Genomic DNA, 15,786 nt, shown 5'->3' with positions numbered 1-15,786 from the left:
TTTGTTTTTTAATGAAGGAGTTTGCATGTTGCAAATTCCCAGCATTTGAACATTTCAGCATGTATAAACATCCCTCCCTTTCTAGTTTGCCAGCACTGCTGCTGTTTCCATTTCTACCCACTCTGCAGGAGCACAAATTCCTGGCAGTCGCTTCTTTTGCAGGTGTACTTAGGGATGGGGTCTGTACAGAAACACCTGTGTCGTATGAGAGAGGAGCATACAGGCTGGGCAATTTTAATGGGAGGAGAAGGACCACACTGCAATTAGACTTAGTCTCCCCTTTCCTTCTGATTTTTGCCTTCGAAAGGCCAAACCCTGCTCTTAGCCTGGGATTGCCAGCGAAGCACTGGGCTGGAATTTCACCCTCAGCCTGCTGTGCAGAATGTGGGTCACCTACTTAGGTTTCAAAGAGGCTTGCTACTGCACCCTGAAGTCTCAAATGAGAACTGTGGTTTTCTATATTTGGTACCTCTTTTTTTCTACGTTTTTAAGAAACTGCAAAAAATGAATGTTTCCCTAGATAATTCAGGCTGCTTCATCTCACTGCCTGTATATAAGAACTAGGGTAGACATACCGAGACGTCTATTCTATATCAATCAAAGCAGTTCATTTCTTTAATAGTAACTTGAGATTCAGCATCCTTTTACCTCCACTGCCCTCAGAAATCGGACAGGAGCCGTGGAGAGTAAGTACCACAGGTCTGAGCCCACAGGGAGAATAAGGGCTGGCAGAAGAAGCTTTCCCATTGAGAGTAACTTCTCGCCGAGAAATACACTTGTGGTCTTACCGCAAGTTTGCTGTCTTAATGACAGGACGCATCCTGCCATCGCTCGGAGGGCTGGACTCCGGTTGCAGGCGATGGGGGCTCTGTGGGAAAATCAATAGCTGGAGGAGCCCAGCAGGAGCGGGGCCGAGCAGCCCGGCGTGGTGCAGGCAGCACACGTGCTAGCCGTGTCACTCTGCAGCAGTGAATGCCACTGCTGCCATAGCCCCTGAGCTTTCCTGAAGATTTATCTGGATATAAATGTGTGATTACTGTCAAGTGATTAGTCCCAGTTGCTTTCATTGACAATACGGAGCAGGGTTTCATTGTTCCCAAAGTTAAATTCAGAAGCAAACTGTTAAACACAGTATTTATCTTCCCACTGTGCAAAATGCTGTGTTTAATATAATTCCTTTTTTGAAAGGTCAGATTTACATAGTGAGCAGCAGAGGCTGCGATGGCGTGGGAGGGGCATTGCTGGGCCTTTTGCTCTTTATGAAATGGTCACGGTGGCAGATAACCGAGCATCGGCTTCCCGCTGCCAGGTGGAAGTCAGGTCACAGACACCCTGGAAGATGAATAGTCTCAGGCGATCAAGATAAATCTGCATGGGTTCCCTCCCTGCACAGATGAGCGGATGATGCTGACACAGCTGAACTGAAGCACAAGCCCTGCTGCAGCTTCGTATCGGTAGAAACATAAACCCTCCCTGCAGCACAGGGGAGAGCTCTACCTTCCCAACACGGCCGCAGGCGCCCGGGAAATAAGGGATCGTTTTCTCTCTCCTAACTCTTCTGTGCTAGCCTGCAGCAAGCAGCATCTGTATGTGATTTCTTATAAATCATCCCTTGTGGCAGCCTGGAACCCCTTGAAATACTTTGTCTGCAATAATTTCTTTTAAGGTTATAAATCACAGATGTTTTCCCCCAGTTTTTATTGGCTGAGAATATCCCAACCTTCCTAACAGCCCAGTATGATCCTCCCGTTTGCAGGCCATCTGCAGCTGGCAGTGCTGCCCACGGGTGCTTGGACAACTCCTCACTTCCATCCTGAATTATGGAAGAGGTACACAGGGAGGCATGAAGCCCTCCTGGTTTTGCCAGGATGATCAAAGGCAAAGCTGAGGCACCTGTGTTAGCCCTGCAAAAGCTATGCCAAGTCCATGCTGCGATAGCAAACCCACGAGAGGTTATAGACTGCAGGGCAGTGCGCCCAGGGCTTGCATTAGGTTGGGTTTGTCTAGATGTTGACTTTACACTTGATTTTAGACTAATGACATGAGTGAGTCCAAAGGAGGGCCACTGAGATGGCCCTGGAGGTGGTGTATCTGGTGTATGAGGAGAAGCTGAGGGCTTCAGATTTTTTTAACCTGGAGAAGCTGGCCTGAAGCTGTAGCTTGGACCAGAGGCCTCCAGAGTCCCTTCCATCCCAAGTTTCCTTAACTGCGATTGCTCTTTTCCGATGCAATTTGTAAAAAGTTTTCAAAAATTCCCTGTCAGAGATAGGAGTTATATTACTGAGTTGCTGAAAAGAAAAAATGAGCGGTGTTTCTGTTTAGAAGTTAATAGGCATATCGTGTGATGAGCAGTGCCCAAACTTGTGCTGGGGTTCATAGGAAATAGCAAAGCCGAGTGGCTTATTGGCCAGGGACACAGTCACTTCTTAGCTCATGGGAAGTCTCAAACAACTGTTCCTTTAATTAAAATGTTAAGGGACTAAGTATGCCTTATGTGTAAGAAAAAGCTTTTAAAATAATTTTAGGAAAGGATATTCTGCGTGGTAGAACACTGTAAATTACAGAATTAAAAGTATAGATGTGCTGAGTGCTCCCTTCCTTCCTTTTGCAATTTCTGTTCTTCATTTTTTCTTCCCTGAAGTACTTTTCTTTCAGTAATTGTCAACGAGTTTTTTGACCACAGGGTAAATATTTCTGGACTGAGTCAGGATATATTTAACTGGTACAAGCCAACCCTGTGAATGTAAATACACAGTTCAAGTTGGAGCTGTTCCTGAGCACGGATAGATGGGTGGTCCTTATGAGTCAGTCACAGCAGAGGGATTCAAAAACACTGTGTCCAGAGTAAAGCAATCACAACTTAATGGACAAATCTGATGGACATCAATAGCGGCTTGGACATGAAGACCTGAGACAAACTGCCAAGTAGTACACATCGGCCTTATAGTCCAATTATTTGATGTAATGCCATGGTTAGTAGTCAGTCCCGGATAATACAGTTAATTAATACAATCAAAAACATCACAAGACCTTATAGCTCTTCCACATTCTCCTCCTTCCCCAGCCGCAGCACCTTGCCCTGGAGGGAGGGACCTCCTGTTATCTCTGTAGCACCGGGGCCAGTATTGCTCCCTGTCCTCTTCACTCATTGTCTCCCTTGCATCACCCGCCAGCAGCATACCATCTCTGCTGGACTCTGTGCCGGCCATAGGTCGGATCTGGACAGGGGGGATGCCACAGCAATGTGCAGGGTGGTGTCCTGCAGGGCATCGCTGTGATGCAAACCCACCAGCTTACCTATCTGAGACACGGGGTCATCTGTGGCAGGCAGAAAAGTCACCTCCCTCTATTCACCAGCCCTTCCTGCCTCATGTATGCTGATCCTGCCCAAAGGAAGAGTAGCTCAGAAGCAATATTTAAATTTAGAGGGCTTGTGGGGAATTAGGAAGCAATGTGACTTCTCAGCTTCATGCATTACCATAAGGAAAGGGCACAGTCTTCCTCAATGACTTTTTTATGTGCATAAAGCAATGTCACAAGAGTTGTGGCACACCAACAAGAACAGCATTGTGCTCCTGTTCTTGTTCATAGTCCACCATTGGTGGGGTTTGGGAGTGAGCTGCTTTCTCCCACCTCCGGTGAATTCACATGGGAAGGGGGTTCTTGTAAAGAGGTGGGTGTTCCCATTGGTCCAGAAATATGTGGTGGCAGCTTTGGGGAGATTCTAAGGTAACACACGCTCCGAAACCTGCTGCAGATTCTTTTTCTGTGGTTGTTGGAGTAACGTGATGTGTGGAGGAAGAGATTTGTGTTTGGGATGTGTGCTGACAGAGTTAGGTCTGTGATATTTCCACCTTCCACACACAATCCCACATGAGTCTTCATGGTAGATAATTCTCCTTAGTAAAGCTGCCAGTTCTTTTCATACTAGCAAGTAAATGAATGAAATGTTGTTGTCTGTTGTTAAAGAAACGAGCCAAGATTTTGAAAGGTGACTTAATTTTGGGCACGTGCCACTTGTTCAGCTGTGGGATTTGGGTTTCCAGTCTGGGGTAACAAATATATCCCAAAGGATGTATCAGTCTGGGAAAATGAAAGGAGAAGGGAAAGGATTAAAAAAAAAAAATGTGGTTTTGGAATATAAATAGACTGGAAATAGTCACAGATTGCTCAGCACAGGGCGTGATCCCAGCCACTGAAATGAATGTCTTTCTAGTGGTTTCAGTGGAAGAAAACTATGTGTGGTAACAGGGTTTTGGGTCTGAGATTTATTTCTGCTCATGTTCCCTCACATACATCAGTGTTTTTATGAATTCTTGAACACTAATTTAAGGGTAGGCTTTAAAACTCTTTTTCTTTATTTGCCAGCCAACAACATCTGCTTCTACGGGGAGTGCTCCTACTACTGCTCGACTGAGCACGCCCTATGTGGAAAACCGGATCAGATCGAAGGGTCTCTGGCTGCTTTCCTACCTGACTTGTCTTTAGCTAAAAGGAAAACCTGGAGAAACCCTTGGAGACGTTCCTACCACAAGCGCAAGAAAGCAGAGTGAGTAGTGGTGAGCAAAGGGCTCACCAGCCGCAAAGGGAGATAGGAAAAGAAAACAGTGCTGCAGTTACTGCCCTTGCCTGATCTAAGGCATTGAGGCTTAGGAGAGCATCTGCATTTCTTCAGCGGGTCCAGCTCCTGGGAAGGGACAGAGTACTTACACTCACAAGGAGCTCCAGCTTATGGTCCCTAACCTGACAGGACCTTCAATGACATAATTCCCTCATGGGACAGATACCTCCAGTGGCTTTGACAGGATGCAGTGGGACCTGTCTAAGTCCTATCCAAGGGAGAAAGATTCACTGCCATCAGCAGCCCTGAACAAGTCCCAGGTATTTTCATCATATGACTGATGGTGCAGCTGATCTCCTAAATCTTGAAGCTACTAGCCAGTTAGTTTTCAATCTTGTGATTTTCTTCCTTTTCCTTCCTCAGTCAAATGTGATACAACTAGATCTTTGCAAAATAACTTTTTTTCTTTAACACTCAATAAGCTTTGTATGTCACATAAAATATCAAAATATTGGCTTTTACAGATGGGAAGTTGATCCAGATTACTGTGAAGAGGTTAAACAAACACCCCCATATGACAGTGGGACCAGAATTCTGGATATAATGGATATGACAGTTTTTGATTTCCTAATGGGTATGTTTCATCTCCTTCAAAAATTAAATGCAACATTTAATTAGAATAAGAACCATTTCTTTCTACCCTGCTCTGCATAGCTCAGCAGTTTGCTAAAGCATGGTTGAAGCTGCATTTACTGTATGTGCCGTTCTAGATGATTATGAGAAAATGCAGATTTACATGGTTATGTATTCCCATCAGAGTAGATTAAAGGAACAAAGATGTTCAGAAATGCAGAGTCGTGATGAACGCAGGTCAGGCTAGTCTCCTTCACAACAGTTAAGGGCTTCACAGTTTGCTTTAGTGAGTGCTTTACCATGGTAATGTATGGCTCCTGGATGCACATGAGAGGACTGTTCATTATTGGCACACTCTTTTCAACCTGCAGTAGTACTCGCTGCTGCTTGCTCTACAAACTGTCAGAGGGACAAAAAAAAAAAGAGTTGTTGCTTTGTCACAAAGGCAATTGTGCTTTGTGTCAGGATTTTTCTTTTCTGTTTATGTAACCTGATTGGAATAAAATAATAATTAACAAGCAGTTAACAGTGACCTATTCCAAGCCTACCCAGTGGTTAACGCTGAGACATTCTCATATGAAACCTGTTCTGCTGCAGCTAATATACCTGTAAGGTGCCAACATACATACTTGATCCTCAGACCCATGGCAGCATGGACATATCCTCTGCCATTGCCACTACTGAGATTTCTGCAATAGGCTGCAGCAGGAGAGGCCAAATTACAGCTCAGGAGCCATATGGGGCACCCAGAAGTGGCTCAAGACCCCCGCCATGAAGACAAAATTCATAGCTTGGCACCAGTACTCTGCACATTGACCTTAAAAAGCAGCTAATGTGTCTACCTGCCACGGGTGCCCAAAGAGAGCTGTATCACTGCAGTAGCATCCTGATCCATATGTTAGAGCCATAATACTATTTTGGCTTGCCAGGCATCCAGAAATTTGGACAAAGTTCTTATTAGAGGAAAAACAGGATGTCTAGTCATGGTTCAAAAAGTTTAATACGATATTAGCAAAGTCATATGGATTAACATCCCTGCTTGAAGGATGCATTTTCTGCTCCCTAAGCTAAGCCTCGCACTTGGCACATGTACCATGGCTGCATTGCACACCATACTGACCCAGGGTTGGGGCAGCAGGGCTCGTTTTCACCAGTAAAGCTCTGCTGGTTTAGGACATGGCTACCTCACAGATGCCCAGGCTCCCCACGCAGCTGAGATGCCGTTGTACCTGAGAGGGATTTCCTTGGTGCATCCCAAGAGGGATTGCTGGAGGGTGGGAAGGTTCATTTTTGTCTCCTGGTGGGTTCTCTAGAGCTTAAGTGTAAAAGCTAGAGAGCTTGAAAAGCTCCCAGAGGCATGACAGCCCATCTTCCAGTATTGCACACTTCGAGCTTTCCACAGTGGAAGCAAATGAGCCCAGTAGACCCGTTGCTTTCTCTGCCCTCCACAGCCATCGTGTTTGGGGAGCACCAGGCTTCTCGCTAAACCATAGGCTTTGTATTGCCCTGACCTGCAGGCTCAGCAGCTAAGCCAGAGTGAGAATGGTCTTTTTTTCTCTTTATTCCATAGGTAACATGGATCGACATCACTACGAAACCTTTGAGAAGTTTGGAAATGAAACATTTATTATCCACTTAGATAATGGAAGAGGGTAAATACCTTTAATTTTTCTGGGGAAAAAAAAAGAAAAAAGTCTTTAAAACAGCTTTTGTCATGTTCTTGCTCTTATCTTTACATAGGTTTGGAAAATATTCCCACGACGAACTTTCCATATTGGTGCCTTTAAACCAGTGCTGCAGGTACATTTCATCCCTGGAGTTGTTTCCTATTTTATATAGTTGTTTCCATTAATAGGAGTGAAATGTTCAAGTGAATCTTTTATTGCATAGCATGGAGAAGAGGAGATGTTATGATCTGTCCCAGTGAGCTTGACCCGAGCTAGGCCTGAGCGTTGGCACTAACACGTTAAGTGCTTTGTTGAGATCAGAACCTTGCAGGAACATGGCTGTGAGCTGTTGTGAGAGACTCTTTATTAAGACAAAATACGTGTCCCATTGAAGTCACGTGGCAAGACTCTTCCCAGCTTGTTCAAGTGCTTCACAGTGGTTTTCCACAGTGCCCATGGCCAGGATTTTCAGGGGGGACAGGTGATATTTAGAGTTGCAGCTTTGCACAGCTGGGACACAGGGTGAGCCCTGTGCCTGCGAGGGCTCTGGGCACCCCTGCAGGGTGAGCTAGTGGGAGCCTCCACTGCCACCACCCGCGCCCCAGCTCAAGGCCATGAGGGTGAGCTAGTGGGAGCTTCCATTGCCACCACCCGTGCCCCAGCTCAACGCCATGAGGGTGAGCTAGTGGGAGCTTCCACTGCCACCACCCACGCCCCAGCTCAACGCCACGTGCATCATGTGTGTCAGTGCCGAGGTGGATGTGGCCCCATGAATGCTGCACCAGATCTAGTCGGTGCCTTACCCAGCCGAGGAACATGAAGGCTGTCTGCACTTGGCTGTGGAGCTGTGTTCCAAAACCTCCCCACCTTTAAGGGCTCCCAAAGATCACTGGCCAGGTGACCACGCCAGGTCTCATTAGGGCTGTGACAGCGCTTGCTTCTCATCATTTCAGATCACATAATAAGGTTTTTATGCTGTTAGCACTATGCTGACTATAAGCCTTTTAGCCCTGTCAAGATCAACAGTGATGAATATACTGATTTGCATTTTTTTTCTCCTTTTTCTCTTAGAATAAGGAAGTCTACCTATCTGCGATTACAGTTGTTAGCCAAGGAGGAATACAAACTCAGTCTCTTGATGAAGGAATCTTTACTAAAAGATAAAATAGCTCCCATTCTCTACCAGCCTCACTTGGAGGCGATGGACAGGCGGCTGCGGATTGTCCTCAAGGCTGTTAGTGACTGTATAGAAAAGGATGGTTATGACAATGTGGTTGAAAATGACTTTAACACTGATGTTAACTGTATATGCCACTTTGTGAATTCAGTGAATTCAGAAATGAGATATAATTGTTCCCAAAGTAGGTAAAGTGTAGACTCTGCAAAGGCTTAGTTCATTAAGAAAAATAAGTCTAATGTGATGCTTTTCGTTAGTTCCTCAAGAGAGATTATGAAAAGATTCAGAAAGTACTCAGATCATTGACAGACTGTCTGATAGCAAAACACCTCCTGTCCTTTTTGTATAGAAAGGAGGCCTTTACTTAATATTTTGTATTTATATATGGTATATCTATGAAAACCCAGACCTACCTACCAAATTTAACTAAGAGGGACGGCATAGTTTTGTGACTCACACTTTATTTGTGGTGACAAGTCCACTTAGTATTTTGTGTTAACCCTTTAAGTGCTCTAATCCACTGTATCTTATTTAAATTGAATGCTTTTTTTCCCCCAGCTACTCAGCATTTAAAGGGTTAAGGCATTATGAACTTTTAAAGGCAAAAAATAATAATTATTATAATATAAATAAATACAGTGGTTACCGGAAGGGAATTTCACTAATTGTGCATTGACAGGAATACTTGAATGTTGGTTTTACAAAGTGATGTAAAATGACAAGTTGTACTATTTGTCCATAAGGAGCTGGCAGCTCTTCTCTTTCTAGACTATCATAGCTGAGCTGCTACTTTTCAACTTTGCTTTTGATAGTTTTGTGTAAATATATACATATATGGGTAAAAAGCTGCTTTCAGCAGCTCTAGGCTTACTTTTGCAGCATTTTTGTGGAATTGTTTGCAACGTGGTAAAAGTGCAATAAAGATATGGCAAAATGTGTAGCCATCGTGTCTAAATGGATTCATTTTTTATTGGAAATCTTGTTCAGAGCAAAGCTGTGCACAGTAGCCAAGCATTCCAGAAGCAGTTGTTTAAATTGCCGTCCCCTTTTGTAGCAACAGCAAGTCAAGCTAAAGTAGGGAACTGGTGATGAATACACGTTACAACGCCGATAAGGACCGTGGTGTGGAAAATGGCAAATCTTTCATGTGAAAGCATTGTTTTGACTATCACTTCAGCATCCCTCCCCCTTGCAATTATAGCTGTAGAAACAAGCTGTAGAGCAACACCTCTAAAAGATTATGGCTTGACACACTGCCCAGAGGATTTAGATACATCGGTTCCTCTGACTTGGGTAGCACAACCCAGAAAATCTGCGCCTAAGTTATCTAGAATGATGATATTCTCAAACAAATAATTTTGAATCATGTACAGCTGACTTCATGTAATATGTGTGGAGACTTTCAGCCCAAAAGCAAGTTATAAATTGAACGAGTGGCTGTATTTGACTTGTGAAAACACGGTGTGGTACGGAAGGACTCCCTCACCGCTCTTTTGGGTGAGGAGAGAATTTATTATGACAATATTCATCACAACTATAATTCAAAGCTGCCATTTGTTTCATTTTATGTCTTTCTTCTCAGGGATTTATAAACACATACTTTAAAAGCTTGTAGCCAGACAGACTAAAATGTAGGCATTTCAGCATATTAAAATTATGAATGAGAGAAAGAGCTGCTGTGTAGTCTCATTCACTTCTTAGGTTGATATATTATCACTAAAAAAATATGTCTTTTACTATTCTACTGCCTGTTTCAAATTCCCATGACTCTCACATAGATGGCACACAAAGACAAGAACATTTCAGATTATACAACTGTCCATGAACTTGGACAATTGCTGTGTTACCCCATGGCTTTTTTTCACTTGCCAAGCCCCCCTGTGATTGCAAGGATGTCCTCTGTAATGCAGTGCTTGCACTGCAGCTCTCTCTCCCCATTAGCCAAAACCCCCAAAATGTAGGATTGCAAAAAGACAAAGTGGGTGATATTATCCTTGCTTTGTCCTTAATGCCTGGCTGTGGTTTCCCTGCAGGTGCAGGTTTTTCTCCCTATAAGATTGTGCCGGGACAGCAGACAGGAGCTGTAAAATCACCCCCCTGGCACAGCTCTGCCCTCTGCTTCTGGGGTCAGGTCAGCCACAGGCTTTGGGTCTGCAAACCTGGGTTTCGTTTGGGAAGCGGCACTTGGCAGCCCCTCAGCTGATAGAGGAGCAGATACAGCAAAGGTCTTTGCTCTTTAGAAGCTGGGTTGTAGGTCAGGAGCTTCTGGCAAGGTGGTTCAAGCTGAAGGTCTCTGCAGAAGGCTGCCTAGTGCTATCAGGAATATAAACTTACTGTTACAAACCCAGTTCTGTGTTTCTAGAAGCAGAATTAGTGGTGTTTCTGTAGAATAATTAACTAGAGGCTACTCATCCTTGCCATATTGTAACCGGCTCTGTAGGGGCTCCAGCTTCCTTTCCTGAACTTGGATGCTTCCCCTTGCAAGCTCTGTGCTTCAGCTTTCCAGACCTGTAAAAATTATTCTTGTTTCCAGCCGTAAATTGGACACACAGGAAAGCTGAAGGGGAGGCTTTTCTTTGGGATGAGACATGCGAGCATCTTGGAAGAAGGGCAATATTAGCTAAGCAGGGAGAAGTTTCCTTTCCTCTCTGCTCTCTGATGAGAAATTAGGGTGAATGAACCACACCAGAGCAGTGCAAGCCTAAATACACCGCAGGGTGCTCAGGCAATGAACAGCAACAGTTGAGTTCAGGCCCTTTGCGTGGCCAGGAGAGCTGAGGACATGGGACTGATCTGGGGTTATTTTAAGAAGTGGAAGGGCTGGTTAATGGAACAAGCTGTGGAGTTGCTGCTGGGCACCTACCAGGAAGCTCTGGTCTGTTTGCATTCACGCTGCCAGGCAGGTAGGACTTTGACTCATGTTAATTTTCTAGGTGTTTGGGAAGGGAAAATAATTACTGCCCTGTTCCGATACTTCTTTTCTACGTGGGCAGGCGTGAGTGGGCATGATAGATGGGAAACGGGAGCAGGGAAGAGACCTTGTGCCTCTGCCTTTCAGCTCTTGAGGCTAAGACAGCTTTGAGAATAGCTCGGTACAGCCCAGGGAGGGGCAAGCCTCCGCTTTTGGTGTGCATCTGCATTGCCCCAAGACAGAGCTAGCAGCTGTCCTGAATTTCTTCTCCTGAAAATTTCATGGAGTTTTGAGAGCTTTTAGGGAAAGGGCATTGCTCTCCCAGAGTGAAACGCATCCTTCTGCAGGCAAGAAGGGCTTTCTGAGCGATCTCAGCAGTAGATGATACCATTTGAGGGTGCCTTTGTGCGGGGACAGCTGGTTCTTGGGGGTTCTTGTTGGGAGGACACCATGGGGTTGATGTGCAGAGGTCGCGCTTGTGACCGCGCGTGTGACAGCGGGCTACCACAGTCCGAGACGACAGCTCTGAAAGGGCTGTCGCTGTGCGTTAGGTCAGTAATCCATGAACTAAGGAGGATTAGCATGACATGGTGTAACATCTCTTTAGGAGTCCTACATAGCTTCTAGACAAAAAGATTTGCTCTAAGAAGAGAAATAAGTGTCAGAATCCAATTGGTTTGTCTCCGAATCTCAAAAACGGGTGCAGCAACAGCACCTAGGCAATGACTTACCAAGAAAACTGCAGCAGTCTATCAGGGGCATAACATGCTCAGCACAATAAATAACAGATAAAAACAGATATTGTACTTCTAAAAGCACCTAATGACAGCTGTATCTGACTGCCTAGAATAGCTTACTGTATTCTCCTGAGTAATTTGGAGGAGAGCCTCATTTTGCTTTGCTGTTTTTCTGTTATTTAAGCATCAAAGGAAATTCACACAAATTAAAAAAAAAAAAGCTGTTATTGTTTGAATTGGGTATCACTGTTGTGATCAGCAGTCCCAGGCAGAGCCCGTGGTGTATGTACAAGCTGCGAGCCTGGCGGAGATTGCAATGTAAGCAACAGCGAGAGGCATTGCGTAGGAGGAGGGAACCTGGGATTTCAGCCTGACTATTGCCATCGAGCACTGAACTGAAAATGAAGTTGTCTTATGTGGGCACTAAAGGGAGGAGTGTCCAAAGGGTGTTCTGGTTCCTGCTAGTGGGTCTGTACAAGGTACCTATAGGTGCAAGGGGGCTGTCCTGCTCTCTTCCATTGCAGCAACTAGATTGTCCCCTTAACACATCCAAACTCCACCTGAAGACTGCCCCTGCATCAAGGCTTTTGTGGACCCAGCCTAAGCATAACAAGTTTCCAGCTTGGAGCTGGACATACACTAGAGCCTTGATAATTTTCATCCCGATGGAGCAAATTTTCTCCTAGTACTGAATGTATGACTGCAAATTCATTTTCCAGAAATTATTCCAGATGTTGGTTGTTTCTATGGACTTCCTTGCCAGTGGTTGTTTACTAAAATATTTGGGGCTCAATATGCAGAAAAGAACGCTCAGAAGGAAGATTCTTTTTAAAATGTAAATTGAGTGGTTTAGGGAAATGCTGAGTTGCCTGGGTATCCTGGTTTCAGCTGGGATAGAGTTAATTTTCTTCTTTGTAGCTGGCATAGTGCTGTGCTTTGGATTTAGTATGAGAAGAATGCTGGTAACACACTGATGGTGATCGTATCGCTTGTTTTTCCTGGGTTTTGTTCCTCTTTTTTTCTTGTTTTCTTTTTCACTACAATTTATTATTACTGCTATTATTATAATTATTACTTTTATTATTTTATTTTATTTCCATTATTAAATTGTTCTTATCTCAACCCACAAGTCTTCTCACTTTTACCCTTCCGATTCTCTGCCCCATCCCACTGGGGAGGGAGGGTGAGTGCGTGGCTGTGTGGTGCTTGGTTGCTGGCTGGGGTTAAACCACAACACTGGGACAAGTTTTCACATGGAATTTCAAGTTCTTGCCAGTGAGAAGCTTCTGGATTTCTTAAGAATATTTTTTTATGCTAGAAGTGATTCATAGGTAGCCTCCAGCCATAACTCAGTCTGTGACCAGATCAAACTGAATTATCCGCTTGCTTCTACATTTGAATCTGTAAAGTACCAATCCAATGCTTTTGGGGGCTGTCTAGGAAAATATTAAAAGCAATTCCATTTGGTTGGTCAAAAGACCTAAGCACTGAGGTCAGACCAGCTATGGTCATGGGTGAAAATTAGGCATAAGCAAAAAGGAGGCTATTGATCTGGCAGTACCAGTACCTCTTTCTCTAATGCAAGGTCAGAGCAGAAGTTTGTGTCTCAAGATTGTCTTCAAGAGCTGCTGGAATATGTGCTATCTGCTTCTCCATCTTTTTAGACATATTAAATCCTTTCCAAGGTTTTCCATATATGCAACTTTGATGTAGTTAGCACGAAGTAGTAAAGGGATTTTGAGCACGATGAGGGGAATGCCTGCATTTGTATCCAATCCACTGTACGAAGACATGCACTGTGAGATCAGCTCCTCTCTTTCCAATGACCTTCATACATGATCCGCCCCTGTTCCCTGTCAGAAGTAGCATGTGTTATGCCTTGAATCTTGCTCAGATATGGGCCCAAATCTAGCAGCTTGCAGATGGAATTGGCAGCTTGAGCTAAAGCAGAATATCTCGAAATTGGAGGTGTCAGGTCAGAGCACTCTCCGCCTCTATGAATGTGGGAATCTGGGTCACATTGTGCCTTGGCCACAGTAATGAATGGCATTTGGATCCCTACATAAATTCCTCTGCCTCTTCTTCTAGAAAGGTGCTCACTGATTGACAGGCATATGTACAAAACCACCCACATGCTTTAGTTGACCCTGACATGACTTCAAAATACATCCCAGGGTGACTTAAGATAGATCCTACCCAAAAGACAGACAATTTAAAATCTCACCCCTCCAGGTGCTGTACTAATGCCAGCCTTGTGCTGCTCCAGAGGTGGTTTCTGGGAGGCTGCTGAAATGTAGTGATCTCTGTACAGTGGCGTTGCTCGCCGGAGCACCTGGGTGCCTGCAGAAGGTGCCATAAATCAAGCGAGGACTACAACCCACGTGCATCTTCTGAATCCTCATGCACAGCTAAATGACAAATGAAAGTTAAAGCTGTCAGCAAAATGTAAGGATTGCAGCTGAGGAAGCTGAAGTGGAGGGAAAACAACAAACCCAAAATGACAAAGGCAAGTTGATAGTCAAATCTTTTCTTGCAGACACTCATACATAAGCCAGGAGCAGCACTTACTGCTCTGATCTCAGGCTGAGCTTTGGAAACGGAGGACAAATCCTTTTCTGATTTGTAAACTAAGCAAATGAGGCGATCCAAAATTGCAAGCAGCTTTCCTTCTAGCACGTCTTAGTCCTTCACCATAACAATTTGTGTAACCTCTTAGAGTAGCACTAGGAATCTTTGCCACAGGCAGCACTTCATAAATAGTGATGATAAAAGGCTTTTCTGGTTAGTCCATTGAGTGAAGTTTGCTTCATTTTCCAGACAAAATCTGAACCCTTTCTGCTGATTTTTAAGCAACTCCTTCCTAATCAGTGAAGTCAGTGAGAGTTTTACAGAAGCAGAATTTAGGCCTATTATCTTCTTGCACTGCCCCATTTGCAGGTGAATAGTTTCTCTGACTTTCTCATGGCTTTCTTAGCTATAAGCTTAAATAATTTATTATTATTGTTTATCTTTTCTCTATATTACTAGCAGTTTGCTTCACTGATTTGCACTGGATTTCCATTTTTAATGGATGCTTTTTTAGCCTGAATAAACTCCAAAATTCATTATTTATAAATTGAGGCATCTATAGCCAAGCCTTTGCCTTGTAACTGGAGCTTCGTTGAAATGCTGGCAGTGTTCTTTAGACTCAACTGTTTGCAGCAAGTTCCCTTACGCTGGCCATGCCTACAGAGCCCTCACTTCGTGACACGTCTAGTAGCCTTCGATAGGAGTTTGTGTGATAATTCCAATGAAATCATTTATTCCTCCAGAATCCACTCGTAAGAGCCTGTCCAAGTGCTTTACCCACATTGTCCATCAGAGGGCTATATTTGAGGACACCTTTGCTCTATCTGTACCTGTGCAGAGGAAGACCCTGCCTCTGTACACGTAGAAAAGCCTTGCTGAACTTTGCTCCTTAAATTCAGTACAGCAAACCCCTTCTTTTCTTCATCAGGAGGGACTGCAAGTGTTTGTTGGCACAAGCAACCCACTTGTCTGGTGTAAGAAAAAAACAATTCTTATTGACTCAGTACCTACAGATCCTCCTGGCTTCAGCTGTTACCCTGAAAGTTGCACTGAAACTGATGTTGTGGTCCTTCAGCGTTGCTCTAACACCAAGGTGTTTGGAGGGGGTGGTTCTGCCACGGTAGCTGGTTTGCCTTTTTTCCTCCATATGTTGGCAACAGATGAAGTAAAAAAAAAAATAACTAGAAATTCAGCTGTCTGAGTGCCCCTGCTCCCTTGCTGTCCTCAAGGCTCTTAACAGCCATTCAGAGCAGGGTAAGCACAAGGAGCCTGTTGGCTGTCTCCAGGTTTGATGCAAGAAGTGGAAGGAAGCTCTTCTCTCAGAAGAAGCCAAAATGAGGGTAGAAAACTGATGCCGTGGCCCAGGTGTTTGAATGCTAGCTCTAGCGGAAAAGTGGTATTTGTAGCATTCAGTCCCTACAGTGGATTTTTTCACCTCCTAAATAGGCAATGGCAGAGCCATCCCACAAAGCCTCCACGCTCCCCAGAAATGACTACTGTTTTCCTGCTAGAGGACTGCATCTGGTGAAGTT

The 15,786-nt window shown here is 44.4% G+C and overlaps 1 protein-coding gene across 1 annotated transcript in view; it reads left to right on the top strand.

Annotated features, from left to right (window-relative positions):
• Positions 1-8,230, top strand: part of FAM20C (FAM20C golgi associated secretory pathway kinase) — a 60,766-nt gene extending 52,536 nt beyond the window's left edge. The window contains exons 6-10 of the mRNA XM_009641834.1: positions 4,369-4,549; positions 5,086-5,195; positions 6,765-6,846; positions 6,935-6,994; positions 7,933-8,230. Coding sequence (XP_009640129.1) covers positions 4,369-4,549; positions 5,086-5,195; positions 6,765-6,846; positions 6,935-6,994; positions 7,933-8,230 — 731 coding nt within the window. The remainder of the gene's footprint in view (positions 1-4,368; positions 4,550-5,085; positions 5,196-6,764; positions 6,847-6,934; positions 6,995-7,932) is intronic.
• The last annotated feature ends 7,556 nt before the right edge of the window (positions 8,231-15,786 follow it).

The sequence above is a fragment of the Egretta garzetta genome, unplaced genomic scaffold (genome assembly GCF_000687185.1).
Source record: "Egretta garzetta isolate BGI_Z169 unplaced genomic scaffold, ASM68718v1 scaffold57, whole genome shotgun sequence".
NCBI classification, from domain to species: Eukaryota; Metazoa; Chordata; class Aves; order Pelecaniformes; family Ardeidae; genus Egretta; species Egretta garzetta.
The sequence above is the reverse complement of the archived record's forward strand: the minus strand, read 5'-3'. Positions and strand labels throughout refer to the sequence as shown.